This window comes from Ceratotherium simum, chromosome 18 (assembly GCF_057802395.1).
Source record: "Ceratotherium simum simum isolate JZ-2026a chromosome 18, ASM5780239v1, whole genome shotgun sequence".
Classification (NCBI taxonomy): Eukaryota; Metazoa; Chordata; class Mammalia; order Perissodactyla; family Rhinocerotidae; genus Ceratotherium; species Ceratotherium simum.
The window spans coordinates 50890591-50904769 of NC_141917.1; the positions used below are offsets into that span (position 1 = coordinate 50890591).

At 43.2% G+C, this 14179-nt stretch overlaps 1 protein-coding gene across 1 annotated transcript in view; it reads right to left on the reverse strand.

Annotated features, from left to right (window-relative positions):
* Positions 1-203: 203 nt before the first annotated feature.
* Positions 204-14179, reverse strand: part of ADAMTS6 (ADAM metallopeptidase with thrombospondin type 1 motif 6) — a 336164-nt gene continuing 322188 nt past the window's right edge. The window contains exon 24 of the mRNA XM_087443329.1: positions 204-668. Coding sequence (XP_087299455.1) covers positions 625-668 — 44 coding nt within the window. The 3' untranslated portion in view covers positions 204-624. The remainder of the gene's footprint in view (positions 669-14179) is intronic.

The window sequence follows — 14179 nt, forward strand, 5'->3', positions numbered from 1 at the left end:
GGGGGTTTCTCTATACTTAGTGTGATTCCATGCCGGAATGAGGACACAGTGATGAAGTCGACGGGGTTGGTAAAGAAGTGGAATAAACAAAAACGGATCCCAAACAGTGCAAAAGCCCAGGGTCACCTGGATCCCATTTCTCTGGTCTTGAGTCACTTCAGGGAGGTTCAGGCCCCCATAGGCCTTCAGAGGACCCACTTAGGGCCAGTTTCATTTTAGTTTTTCAGTGGCCTTTTGTCAGACTGAAAACAAGCTGGAAATCAAAGACCACCATCTAGAAAAGGCCCTGGGCAGCGCTGGGGGCGATGTCATCACCCAGCTCTAAATCTGAGGGAAGCCGTGGCAGAGCCCTCTTGCTCCCCGGGGCTCAGACCCACAGGCCTGTGCACGCTTACAGACGGACAGGGGAGGGGAGCTGTCGTGTAAGCCAGAAAGGTACTAGCAAAATGAGCATGGGCATTTCTATTTGACAAACTCCTGTTTTTTTCTTAAAGGAAGCCTGGAAGTTTCAAGACTGTTCTTGGCAATTCTGTGTTTCTAGCAGGAGTTGCCCAAACCACTGATCTTCTTGGAAATGAGGAGATTCTGTTTATGGATTCTTTACTCAGGTCTAACAACTCTGCTTCACACTATGGGAGGGCTTTCACAGTGCAGTTTCCAGATAGCATCTGAAAGCAAAAAAAACAAGAGAGGAGAAAATAATTTGGGAGTAACCTGAGCCTGTCAGAAACTGATAAGATCCAAGAAACCTAAATCCCTAGTGACACTCGGGGCAACCTGTAAATTCATTTATTGAATAGGCTTTTTTTTTTTTACAGGAACTTCTTGACTGCTAGCAACTTGTTTTTAAATGACATGAGAGTGCCCTCTTTTAATTAAAAAACAATCTCTTGCATCATGAAGGATGAGTCATTACAGGACCCAGACGTCCCCTCAGTATCCAGTTTCCTCCACAAACACTTAGGTAGGCAAAGTGGGTCAGAAAAGCCCATCACCCCAGTCATATTCTTTCTTGTACGTTTAATTCAACATTGTTTTGTACTTATAAGGAATTGTTACACTAATCATCTTTTTGCCAAATTGGCCCTAATAGAATCCACCTACCACTGACCAACTACAGAAGAAAAATTAAACAAACGTTTTGCTGTTGTTATCCTTTTTTTCCTAGGGGTTGAGCTTCTGAAGCCAGGAGGTCACTTGGATTATGTATACAACTTTGGTAATTGCATTCCTAGATCCTACAAAATGCCACGGCCCTCACTGGAGTCCAAAATAGCTATTGCAAACAATGACAATTACTGCCCAGACATTTTCAAACACAGCAGGTTACTGGCTGAGGCCGTGATGGAAACCCTAAAAAATATATAAATATTTTGAAATGCTCTGTAAATCAAATTGATGCCCCAGACACAGAGTGGATTGTCTTGGAGGAGCTGAAGTCATTTGGAGGCTGAGAGGCTTTGGGGAAGGGTGTTGGAAAACTTTTGAGGTTGTTAATATTAAGCCCAAATGTCATAATTAAATGATTTTTAAGTTTTCTCTCTCTCCAGGAACAGAGCTCACAGTTCTGTCTGGTCACCCTCGCCATATAAAAGCCTCTACTCTGTAAAAAAAAGAGATGACAACCCCTCAGATTTCTCCATTGCTTCCACATGTTAAGTGATTCCTGCAGCTGCCATTGGATGGTGACTGACAACTGTCTATTGAAGGGACATCTGAGGCCCTTGCCCTGTGGTGATCTGAGGGGCCTTGAGGATAGCCAGTGGGGGTCAGAGAGCAACAATAACGGCTGCCAAAGGGGCCAAAGCCACAAGAAATCTTGTTTAAACATTCTAACAGTTTCTGCTGCCCTGGTCAGCCTGTGGAGGTTCAGCTTGCAGAGTCCTGGTGTTTTAAGTTTGGAGTTTGGGGGGGTAATTTTACCATGCCTGATCTCTGGAGGGAAGCTTCCATGTCTTGTCAAGTCTAGGGCTAAGGTAACAAATCTGACACTAATATAACCTCACAACAGCAGGACAACTTGCCAGGGGGGCCAGTCCCATTCTGGGATAAGAAAGAGCCTGCTTCAAACAGCCCCATGTGGCGGGCCGCCCTCTACTGGCCTTGGGCAGTGGGAAATTAGAACTCCACCCAGGGGCCAGCCTGGTGGCATAGTGGTTCTGTTCACGCACTCCACTTCGGTGGCCCGGGTTTCGCAGGCTCAAATCCTGGGTGGGACCAATGCACCACTCATCAAAGCCATGCTGTGGGGGTGTCACACATACAAAATAGAGGAAGATGGGCACAGATGTTAGCTCAGAGCCAATTTTCCTCAGCAAAAAGAGGAAGATTGGCAACAGATGTTAGCTCAGGGCTAATCTTCCTCACCAAAAACAAACACACAAACAAAAAAAAAGAACTTCACCCAGTGCACAGCTTTAAGGAGCATTCTCTCCTTCCTCCAAGAGAAAGAGTGGACCTTGGATGAGTCTGAGGAGAATTTCTTTTCCTAATAAGTGTATGTTATGGACTAAATGCTTGTTTCCCCCCAAAATTCATATATTGAATCACAGTGCAGAGGACATCTTGATTTTTCACTTCCCTCGATGTCCCCTTTAAGTTGCTTCTCGCCCCACTGTGAACACACGCCGTGGTGGGAACTGACTCCTGAGAGACAGCCTGCGTCTTGTCACGTGGCTCCTTCGGGTCTTATGGGTCTTTCAGTTGCTTGCAACATGAACCCAACTGCTATGGTCCAAATGCTTGTTTCCCCCAAAATTTCATATGTTGAAATCCTAACCCCCAAGGATGATGGTATTAGGAGGTGGGGCCTTGAGGAGGGGCTGAGGGCCTGAGGGTAGAGCCCTCATGAATAGGATTAGTGTTCTTGTAAAAGAGATCCCACAGAACTCCCGCATTCCTTCCACCACGTGAGGACCCTGAGAAGGCACCAGCTGTGAACAAGGAAGAGGGCCCTCACCAGAATGTGAACACGCTGACACCTTGATCTTGGACTTCCCAGCCGCCAGAACTGTGAGAAATAAATTTCTGTTGTTTATAAGCCACCCAGTCTGCGGTATGTTGTTATAGCAGCCCAAATAGTCTAAGACACCAATGGAAAGGGAAATTCCTGATTCACGTTCCAAACAATGGGAAGGGCCAAGGCACAATTCCATGACTGGCCCATTGCGAGGCCAAGCACAGTAGCTGTTCCCAGAAAAAGAGGTCAAAAAGCCACACCAACTACATAATATTAGGACAATATTGCTTGTGTTGGATGAAAAAGATACGCCTGTAGTTTCTTCCTCTAGCACAGCCCATGACAAATCTAATTTCTCTCCAACTTGAAAATCTTTAAAATATTTAAAGACAGGTGTAAAGACTAAGAATTCATCTCCATGACAAATATTCTCTGGTCCAAGACCTCATTCTTTAATGCTAAGTCCCCTCATATGGTGTTTTATATGTTCATTCTCTAGTTTGTCTGCGTCCGTTCCTCTCTGTCCCTAGCACAGTCTCCAGTATAGCATAATGAGTAGAGGGTGGAGAAGTACTATGTCACTGGAAAGGAAATGTCTAGGTTTTCCCTCCTAGCATTTGTCTAATATTTACATGTATTTGGGAAACATCTTTACTTGGAAGTATTTTGAAGTGTGCATCCATCTGTCTGTAATTACCATACATAAAAGAAGACCCCAGAAATATTGCCTTTCTTGTACCATCTAAGCACTACTAGACACCAGAATATATAGACATGTTCTAAAAATAGACTTCCTAGAAGAGATGGAGGCCCCTAGGTATCATTTCCTAAATAACAGATCATTTGATTGTCATGAAGAATAGCCAGAGCTATCAATTTGTTCTCATTGTCTTCCTCTCCTTTACTGAACTACAGTATACTGTCCTATACATGACTTAAGTCCCATCTTGACTTTGTAATTCAAGAACCATTTATTGAATGGCTGTTATGTGCAAGATGTTGTGTCAGATACATTTCAGCATTTTCTTTGAGTGATGGTTTGTGAGGAGCTACTGATCTATGTACTGGCGGTGCACTGTCTCTATTGCTTATGGAATAAAGTCTAAATGTCTTCATTTGACCTGCAAGTTTCTTGAGTTCCTTAAGGTTATTAGAATTGCAAAGAGAAATGAATTCAATCTAATGTAAGTGAAAAAAGAAGAGTGTGGTATAAGGATTCAGAAGCGTCTCATGGAATGGCAGGGAGGGGGCTCCAGTTAACAAAGGTCTGGAATCAGACCAGGGGACTCTCTCAGGAACTAAGGCAGCCACTCTTTCCTTGGGGCCGTATGGGCTCACATATCTGGCTGTCTCTGTGTGTCTGCTTTTTCTCCTTTCTATTTAGGTCAGCTTTCTCTGCACCTCCATGCACGTGGTAGATGTCCGATCCATGGAGCACAAGCTTATATGCCCCTCAGGTCCAGCCACATTCAGAGACTGGCTGCATCCCGGAATCCCAGCTCCACATTCCCAGGGAAATCCAGTCGGCCCATCTGCACAAAGCTTCCAACTGATCAGCTACAGCCAAGGAAGCAGGGCCACATGACACACATACAGCTGTGGGGCTCTCACCTGATGGATGAGGAAGCCCTTCTCAGAGAAGAGAGGCTGAGCAGACCCCTCAAAATGCATCAACTCTAGTCCTTCCCAATCTGACTTCAGCTCAATTTCCGTGTGTTTATTTGTTTTCATGCATTCATTATGATCACCTCAAGCTTTTTGTCTCATAAAGTACTCCATTTCAGTTTTCGGAACTGATTTCTCAGTTCCCTCTTCTAACATGGAGATCGTAGTGCTGATTCTCAGGATTTGTCAAATGATGTTCTGTAGGATTGATCCTTGGGGCAGGTTTAGGAGATACTCTAAGCCTGCCAGAATCATCAGGGTCTTTGCTTGGAGTGGAGCCAACATTGGATTCTAGCAAACACGCTCCAGGAACAAGGACATACGTTGGGGTATTGCTGCTGTCACTAGTTGACAATCGTTCAGCAGGAGTGACAACCCACCAACAGGAATATCCAAAGATGCAGCACACTCACACTCCAAAAATTGAGGGAGGTGTGCGGGCCAAGACCTACATGTGACTGAGATGGTAGGACAGTACCACCTTGAGATCTACCACAAGCCAAGGCAATGGTGGAATAGCCCTGGGACACCAACAACATCAAGACCTTGTGTTTTACACACAGGATGTCATTGGAGCCTCACATGAACAAGAGGGGAGGTGAGTATGAGCTCCACTTTACCCCGAGGAAACTGAAGCCAATATGTCAGACAGGTGACAGAGGCAGAGGTAGAAAACAGCTCTTTCGACCCCTCATCTAGTGCTTTCTCTGCCACAGCGTCACCTTGTGCCCCCTGGTTGACCTGTGCTTGGAGGATTCGTCTCAGGATAGGGCCGTCTGTGCTTCCAAGGGGGCAGCAGCTAGGTTTCTGAGGCACAGGGCTTAGAGTACAAAGCTGTTTTAGTTTTCCAAGGAACAGATGTAAATTACTGTGATTGGGCCAGGGCAACACCATCCAAAGCCCATCTCCCTGGAGGCCTGTACCCATCAACAGCAATCCTGTCATCATTGATAGCTGGTCCACCGCATTCAACATGCCAGGTCTCTACCGACTTACAACTCCTGGCCTTATGTTTTACCTTCTTTGGTGACTCCTGGTGAATTTTTTTAAAACTAAGTATCTTGCCTCTTTGGTTTAACTAGTTGGCTTCCATTTCATTTTTTCAGAATAATTCAGTGTATTGATTTTTCTCTCTCCTGATACTCAACTTGGCAACCCTGCCTGTGGGAAGCCGTTTAGTTTTCTTGTTGTTTAGGTCAGTTCTAGGCATTTCAAACTGTCCCAGACTAGGTGAATGGAGGCAGCAGATCCTGTGGGCACTTACAGGGATTTTTGAGCCACATGCTCATTTTCAGAGATGAGGCTGAGCTGAGCCAGCCAAGTATGGGGTCTGTTATTTGCCAACGGTGCTATCCAGTGTCTCAGATGGCGATCTGAGCACTGGGGAGCAAGTCTTTCTTGTTTGTCGCCTGTGGAAGCCACACATCAGGGACAACAGAGGTGTCTGGTGTCTGTCTGCTTCTCTCCAGCAGAGGACACTGACTTGGGCCACATTCACTTCTGCTCTGCTGTTCTGGGGGAGGTCTCCATTTCACATTGCCAATTGTTTGCCAACTTGAATTCAAAGCCAAAGCCATGTAGGGCCTTGGAATTTTTTGGATGTTTGGCAGGTGACACTTGCATCAGAAGAGTCCTGTAAAGGAGGCAAGAGGTCTGAAAAACTCCTCCCTTGGCGGGGAGGCAGGAAACCTAACTCTGGGACTATTTGTACCATATGACCATGGAAAAGCTGACTCATGTCTCCGTAACTCAACTTCTCCTCCTCAAAAATGGGGATGATTCTGTCCCTCAAAGCTTCCTGAGGTCATTGGGCAGGGCTGAGAGCTGTGTTCAAAAGTACCTGAGCCCTGTGGTATGAAAAGCTCCCTGCTCATAAACAGGCATGCTTATTTATCGTTTTGTTACTACTTCTCAACTAGGCCAGACTTTGACTTCTGGCGGAATCCCATTTCTCTCCTCTTGGACTGAGTGCTTGAACTATTCAGAGAGCCAGTGTGTCCTTCCCTCCTGAACGACCGCTGGCTCATCAAATAATATTTATTGACCAGCCTCTGCACAGGGCACACCACTGGCAGCTTAGACTGCAAACCCCCGAGCACTGACTGTTTCTAACTCTGTGTTCAGCACAGCAACTAGAAATTAGCGATTGAGAATAAGTTGAGATCATCATCTTGGGCTATTTTCTGTCTGGCAAGTGTGTGCATCCGGGCTTCTGCCACAGGCCTTCTGAGCAAAAACCCTCTCCTATTCCCTCTGTCTGCTCTGCAGCCCAGGGGACAGCAGCCTGCACTTTGTGGGCAGTGGCAGCTCTCATAACTGTACCTATTTTGGGCAGACACTGAGGGAATAGGCAAGAATTCCTGTTACATGGGGAAAGAAAGGATATGCCCCAGATTTAGCAATTTACACATCTCAAGTGGGAGTAGAAAAATTCTGAATATTGGAATACAGAAGAAAACCAAGAACAGTGGAGGGTGTATTTATATGAACCAATGAAGAAAGTTGAATGATTGGGCCATGATGAAGAATGTTGCCTCCACTCCAGGTTTGGATACCCCTGTCTGTCTGAAGCAATATCCTTTCCCTTCTGATGCTCTGGCAAGAGCTCCAGGATTTTCCCATTTTCATTTCTCTAGATAAATTTGGGGGAAGACAGATTTCACAACAGAATCTCAGAATAGTCACCCTCAGCTGGGACCTGGCTCACAAGATTGGCAAGCCAGGCACGAGGCAGAAAAGAACATTCTATCTAGGGCAATGTTTTCAAGAAGCATTCTCCCTACAGGGGCAAGTGAGGGAGACAGTTATGGAGAGAAGAGAAGGTAGGGAAAGAGAATCATTTCACTGCTATGTGGAATATGTGCTAACAGGTCAATGTTTTCTTGGTCTTAGTGTGGATGTGTGCTTCCAGTGCACTCAGATGAACATCCAAAATGGAAATCATCCAAACACAGCCTATTCTGGACAAGCCAATTTCATGGCAGAAGGAAAAAAGAGAGCCAACCACCAATGGCCAGGATATAGAGTATATCACATTTGCTCACATCCCATTAGCTATCACAGTAAGTCATATGGTCAAAGTCAATGGGGCAGGGAAGCAGACTCTGCTCCATAGCAGGGGCCACTTCAAGTCACATGGCAAAGGGCAAGGATGGAAAAGGGAGGGAGCAGCTGGGAACAACAGAACATTCCACCACGGCCCTGTATCATGACCCACTTATAGCTGGCATATCCCTATCCTGCGGGCTCAGAATCTTTCCCAAAATCTACAGTGCTTTAGGAAATGGCAAGTCCTTGTGGACTTTCTTTAACTGTAACATAATATACATAACATAAAATTGACCACTTAACCATTTATAAGCACACAGTTCAATAGCATTAAGTACATTCACGTTGTCATACAACCATCACCGTCATCTATCTCAGGAACTTTTTCACCTTTTCCAACTGAAACTCTGTGCCTATTAAACGCTAACTCCTCCCCCCCACCCAGCCCCTGGCGTCTAATATTCTAATTTCTATCTCTATGAATTTGACTACTCTAGGTACCTCATATACATAGAATCGTACAGTATTTGTCTTTTTGTGACTGGTTTCATTTCACTTAGTATAATGTCCTCAAGGTTCATCCATGTTGTAACAAGTGTCAGAATTTCCTTCCTTTTTAAGGCTGAATGATATTCCATTGTATGTATATATCATATTTTGTTTCTCTATTCATCTGTCGATGGACACTTAGGTTGCTTCACTTGTGACTGTTGTGAATAATGCTGCTACGAACACAGGTGTACAAACATCTCTTGGAGCCTCTGCTTTCAATTCTTTTGGGTATATACCCAGATATGGAACATATGGTAATTCTATGTTTAATTTTTTGAGGAACGCCCATACTGTTTTTCATAGATTGTAGCTTTTCTTATCTCTGAAGTTGTGGTAGGCAGGGCCTTCTGCTCTTGATGAATTTCCCTGTTTTTCCCAGAGCCACCCATTCAGTTCCTCAGTCTGCTTCTCCTCATGTTTGAGAGTATTAGTGAGAATTTGCAGGATTTTGTTGACTCACCTTCTTTTCTAAGTACCATTTACGATGGGTCAGGGCAAAGTTAGAGCTGTGTCAAAGTGTGGGCTGCACAAGACTTTTCTTTGGCTACCATTTTTCAATATTGACAGCAGAAAATTATTCTGCCTCTCTTGTTTGTTTACTGCTGGTGATGTTTTTGGTCTTTTTATTCTCCTTTTTGTTTGTTTTATTTTGATAGGTTGGGGAAAGAGAGATTCTATAATATTGTTTCATTCTGTTTTCTTATCCTGGAAACCTGTTTCTTCAGTTTTTGCTTAAAATTGTAATTTATCTTCTATACCATTTCAGTGATGGTACATGTCACAGAAGAGACTGCAGCTACAAGCTAAAATGTTGTTTTAAAATTATTTGAGGATTATTGCATTTTCCATAGCTTGTCAAGATAATAAAAAGTTCATTTTAATTATACTAACTCTCACTAGGAGCTGTTACAATTTCCTTTATGTAGCAGAGGAAGGCCAGTTCTGTGGGTTTGAATACCTTTGTTTTCATGAATAATTCAATAAGGCAGTTAATAAAGATGAGCAATTGTTCATATGCAATTGGGAGTGAAATGATGGGAGATTATTCAAGCTTTTCTCAACAGAGCTATGATATCATTTGGCTGGGCTTCTTCAGGCTCCCTTGCAACGCAGGCAGACTGATAGTTATTTACACAAATCTCTGCTCTAAACTTGGATGAAACTAAATAAAGCATTTCTTAGACTGTGGCTATGTGCTCAGCAGGCACTGCAGGCCTCAGCATGGGAATCTCTAAGTGATTAGCTCCCAGATATCCGGCTTCAGACTCATGCTGGCCCAGATGAGGCTTTCAGAGACCTGATATGGTCCCTTGGTCCCTACCAACAGCCGATTCCTGCCCCTACTAGCAGAGGCAGCTTCCAGTAGAAACAAAAGTACTCAGGTGGGCTCAGCCTCTCTGGTGCTGGGGCACAGAGTGTGGCTCTGTCCTGGCCGCTGTGTCCTGAGGTAAATTTGCAGGGGCTTCTGGGAACACTGTTCCTCCTGATAGAAAGTGACACACCAGCAGAAACAGCCTCTCCTCTTCGGCAGCTGCTGTCGCTTCTGCATGTGCCCCTGGACCTGCTGCCGCCGTCTTGAAGATGCAGGGGGCTGGGGACACAGGCAGATAAGCAGAGGGGAAAGACAGGAGAGGAGCCCCTGGGTCCCCCAGGGCCTCTTGGAACAAGGGGCTTCACACTGGACCTGCCCTGCCTTTAGTGTTTAAGTTACTTGTTTGGTTTTGCATGCTTGTAGCTAAAAGCCTTCTTATTTGAAAAGACACAGATAGAAAAAGGACAAAGTAGGAGCTTCTACTAAGGTAAAAGGTATTCATTTTTGGGGGGTTAAAATGTATTTTCTTTTAGAAAGGGACCTTTTATGGTAATAGTAAATGATAGATTTTTTTAATTTTAATATCCTTATTTGGCAAAGTAAAAAGTCAGCGACTCTACATCAGTCTAAGTAGTTGGAAGTTTTACTGGTCCATGAAATCTGAAAGTCTGGGAACCACTGCCCCAACTCGAGAAACACTCAGTCTTGGATCAGGATTCAGAATTGGGTTTTAGCCCAGCTGCTCTCCTTTCTGGCCACTCTCTACATGAAAGACCTGTGACTCCAACTCCTGCCCTTCACTTGGTTTCCTGCTTAGAAAGAAGAAAAAGGAAAGAAAAGCGTAGTTCTCTAAGCTTTAACTTTTTTGACTGAGATATCAAAACACCATTGCTCTCTCTCTTTCCACACCCCCACACACATATACACATGCACACACACATATACACATGCACACACACACACATATACACAAACACATGCACACGCACATTTACACAAACACACCTACACACTTTCTATGGGGATGAACTCTTTCCTTCTCATGCACCTATCACCTACATTCACCAATTATTAGCATTTGCCATGTTTGTTTTATTGCTCTCTCTCTCTCTACATCTCCCTCCCCCCATTTTAAAAAATCGATTGTTTGAAACCTATTTGCAGACATCATGACATTTCCCTATGAAGATAACATAATTACACATTTTATTCCACAGTTGAGCCTGGTTAGATTAATTATTAATTACTAATGGTTACAGATGGAAATCTGTAATGGAGTTGGAGACTCGAAGGGAAGTTTGAGATAAGTTTCATTAACCAGGGTAGCTTTTGACATGTTGATTGTAAAGAAAAATATGGCTGAAATCATTTGCAACAAGGCAGTTGCACGGAGGCAATGCTGTCTTATTCGACTAAGGCTCAAAGCACCCATGGTCCAGATGGGCCAGAGAAGGAGGATTTGTTTTCTCCGTGAGTTACTTGTTTTTATAACATTCTTCTGGGACCAATAGCAGAGAGCGATGCTGGATGTTCATCTGCTGAAATGTGATTTGCAACAGAGAAGCAGAGAGGCGGCGGTGTGGAAGAGCTGTCTTCTCGTCAATCCTGCTCTTCTGCAGGCCTGCTGGGGCCAACGTGCCAGTGGGCAAGTGTCTCAACCTCTCTCAGCCTTGGTTTTCTCCTCTATAAAATCGATGACAATGATGATGAGATTATGGACAGAAGGTTGCAGAAGCTGGTGAAGGAGAAGGAGCCATTACATCAGTCTCTTTACTTTTGCACACACTTGACATTTTCCAAAATAAATAAAAAGAAAACAAAACAAAAATAAACAAAAACTGATAATTTCGTTCCTAAAGCAAAGAACATTGAATTAAATATTTTCAAAAGTGTAGGAAACACTTCTCATTTTTCAGCATCCTTTGCCCTTGTAAAGGACACTGCATTAAATAAATACATAATCACTCATTCTTTTCTTTGCTAAACTCCCTGAAGGGACCCCCATCTGTCTGTCTTATCAGAGCTTTTCTCCTAGTCAATTATTAGCAATTGAATTATTATGAAGCTGATGAAAAAGATTGATCTGCTTAGACTATTTGGGGAAAAAAATGTACACATCATGTTTAAAGTGAAGTTTTCTTCTTGATTCAGAGTGACGGTGACAATGGACTCCAAGAGTGCTCCGGACCACAGCTATCATTGCTAATTTTTGGAAACAGGAATTCCTGGCCACCCAAGAAGTCTTTTTGAAGCTGTTTAGAGAGAGAGCATGTGAATTAAAAATGATTTGGTTCTTTCAGGGGGAAAAAGATACAAAAGTTATGGACTTTAAGGCACATTCCAGCAAAAATGTTGGGAAAAAATTTTTGATTTGTGTCTTGATATATATATATATGGGTATCTGTTTTACAAAAAACCTATGGTGAAAATTCACACTTCAAAGTTAGATGAATGAGGGAGTAACTATCCTCTTCAAAAGAAGCACTCTTGGATTCCTTACAATAGCAGTCTCCCCATGTTTAAGTATCTGCTTATATGTCATTAAGAACTTCCTCAAAAAGTCTAGGAGGAAGGCAGACTAAGAGAGAAGACACTCAGCGCTGGATTGTTGGTTCAATTAAGAATCAGTCAAAGGACAGGCTCATCTCGGCATTATCGTTTAAACAAATGGAAATGATTCAAACTACAGAAAGAGAACACAGCTACAACTGTGTAAATCGGGGGAACACTGTACGGCCACCCTGCCTCCGAGTCCTGACACTCAGCCATGCTGTTATTGATGCTGCGGCTGGACCTTGGTTAATTAGCTTCTCTGGAAGGAGGGTTTTACTCCAGAGAATCCAGGAAGGAGAATCCTGTAAGGACAGCTGTTTGCTAACTTCCAGGGTCTGAGAAGTGGTTTGGCTTCCTGGATTTAAGGGTTACTCAATCCGGAGAGGTGAGACACCTTTCTTCTCCCTAACAGATAACAGGCGTTTAGGTAGTCCGGGTTCTGGCTAATTTCAGAATCGGAAATAGCAAAACATTTAGTGGAATGTTGTATTATATTAAATTTAAGTTGGATTATAGAGCAATGCCAATAATTTTTAGACAAAACACCAGCACTTTTATATCCAAATGAGTGAAATCCTTCAAAGTAGTCACTTACTCAAAGCATATTTGGAGTTCTTTTTGTGGTATCACCTGGGGTCAATTTGTAAGACACATAAGATATTTGTAGCCAAAATGATTATATGCAAATTACTCACCAGATTTGGTTTTGGACTTTTGCAAAAATCAAATCCATCCTACTCTGGGAGATAGTCTAAACAAGCAATTTCAAAACTGTTTTGAATGGTGATTTTACTCTTAGAATGAGTACAGAATGATCTCTGGAGATTACATGGAAGGGGAACGTTCACTTGGAGAGTTAAGTTCTTAGGTATTGATTTAAAAAGCCAGACATAAGAGATGATTGGTACATGTAGTTTTTGCCATTGAGATTAAATGTGGGATGAAATAAATCAGTGGGTCCACTACTACTTTCCTTCAGTAGGAGCTCCGCACATGCTGGGGACGTGGACCCTGAGCGACTAGGGACTCTAGGGACTAACATCTTCTAGGCCCAGTTTACATTCAGAAAATCTTCAGAGCTAAATGTGGCTCCAGGTTATTATCTTGTTTCATAATTTCAACATATATTTTCTTCTTCTTTTTTTTTTCTGAGGAAGATTGGCCCTGAGCTAATACCTGTGCCAATCTTCCTCTATTTTGTATGTGGGTTGCCACCACAGCATGGCCACCGACAAGTGGTATAGGTCCATGCCTGGGAACTGAACCTGGGTTGCCGAAGCAGAGCACACTGAACTTAACCACTAGGTCATGGGGCCGGCCCCTATATTTTCTTTTTTTAATCTCAAAATAAAATATTTAATTTCTCAATTTTACTTTTCTCTGTTCTAAAGTTTAAAACTATGAATCAAATTATTTCTTATTGCAATTAGTTTGGCTGTGATAACATTTTTTTTTGCTACGCACTTTAATTCAAACTTATATTTTACCACTTCCATGGGTGTTTTTCCAAATACCAAGTAATGGTCTTGCATGCAGTTATTATCTAGACACCTAGGATGGTTTCCTAGATACTGTTTTTATGAAGTTGGGATGTCACCCTCCTTTGCCTTTAGATTTAAATAGATCCATAGCACCAGGAGATTTTTATTCTAATAATAATACACCTAACAAACAGGAACTAAATGTCTGTTCATTTACATTGGATTAATTTAAATGATTAAAAAGAAAATACCAAGGGGCCGGCCCGGTGGCACAGAGGTTAAGTGCGCATGTTCTGCTTCGGCGGCCCAGGGTTCGCAGGTTCAGATCCCTGGCGCGCACCGACGCACCACTTGTCAAGCCATGCTGTGGCGGCGTCCCATATAAAGTGGAGGAAGATGGGCACGGTTGTTAGCCCAGGGCCAATCTTCCTCAGCAAAAAAGAGGAGGATTGGCAACGGATGTTAGCTAAGGGATGATCTTCCTCACACATACAAAAAATAATAAAATAAAATACCAAAATTGATGAAATTGAAGGAGGGGGAAGAGAACAGTATGCTTTTTGATTGCCTTTGGACCACAAAAGCAATTCCTTAGTGCAGTTATGTTTT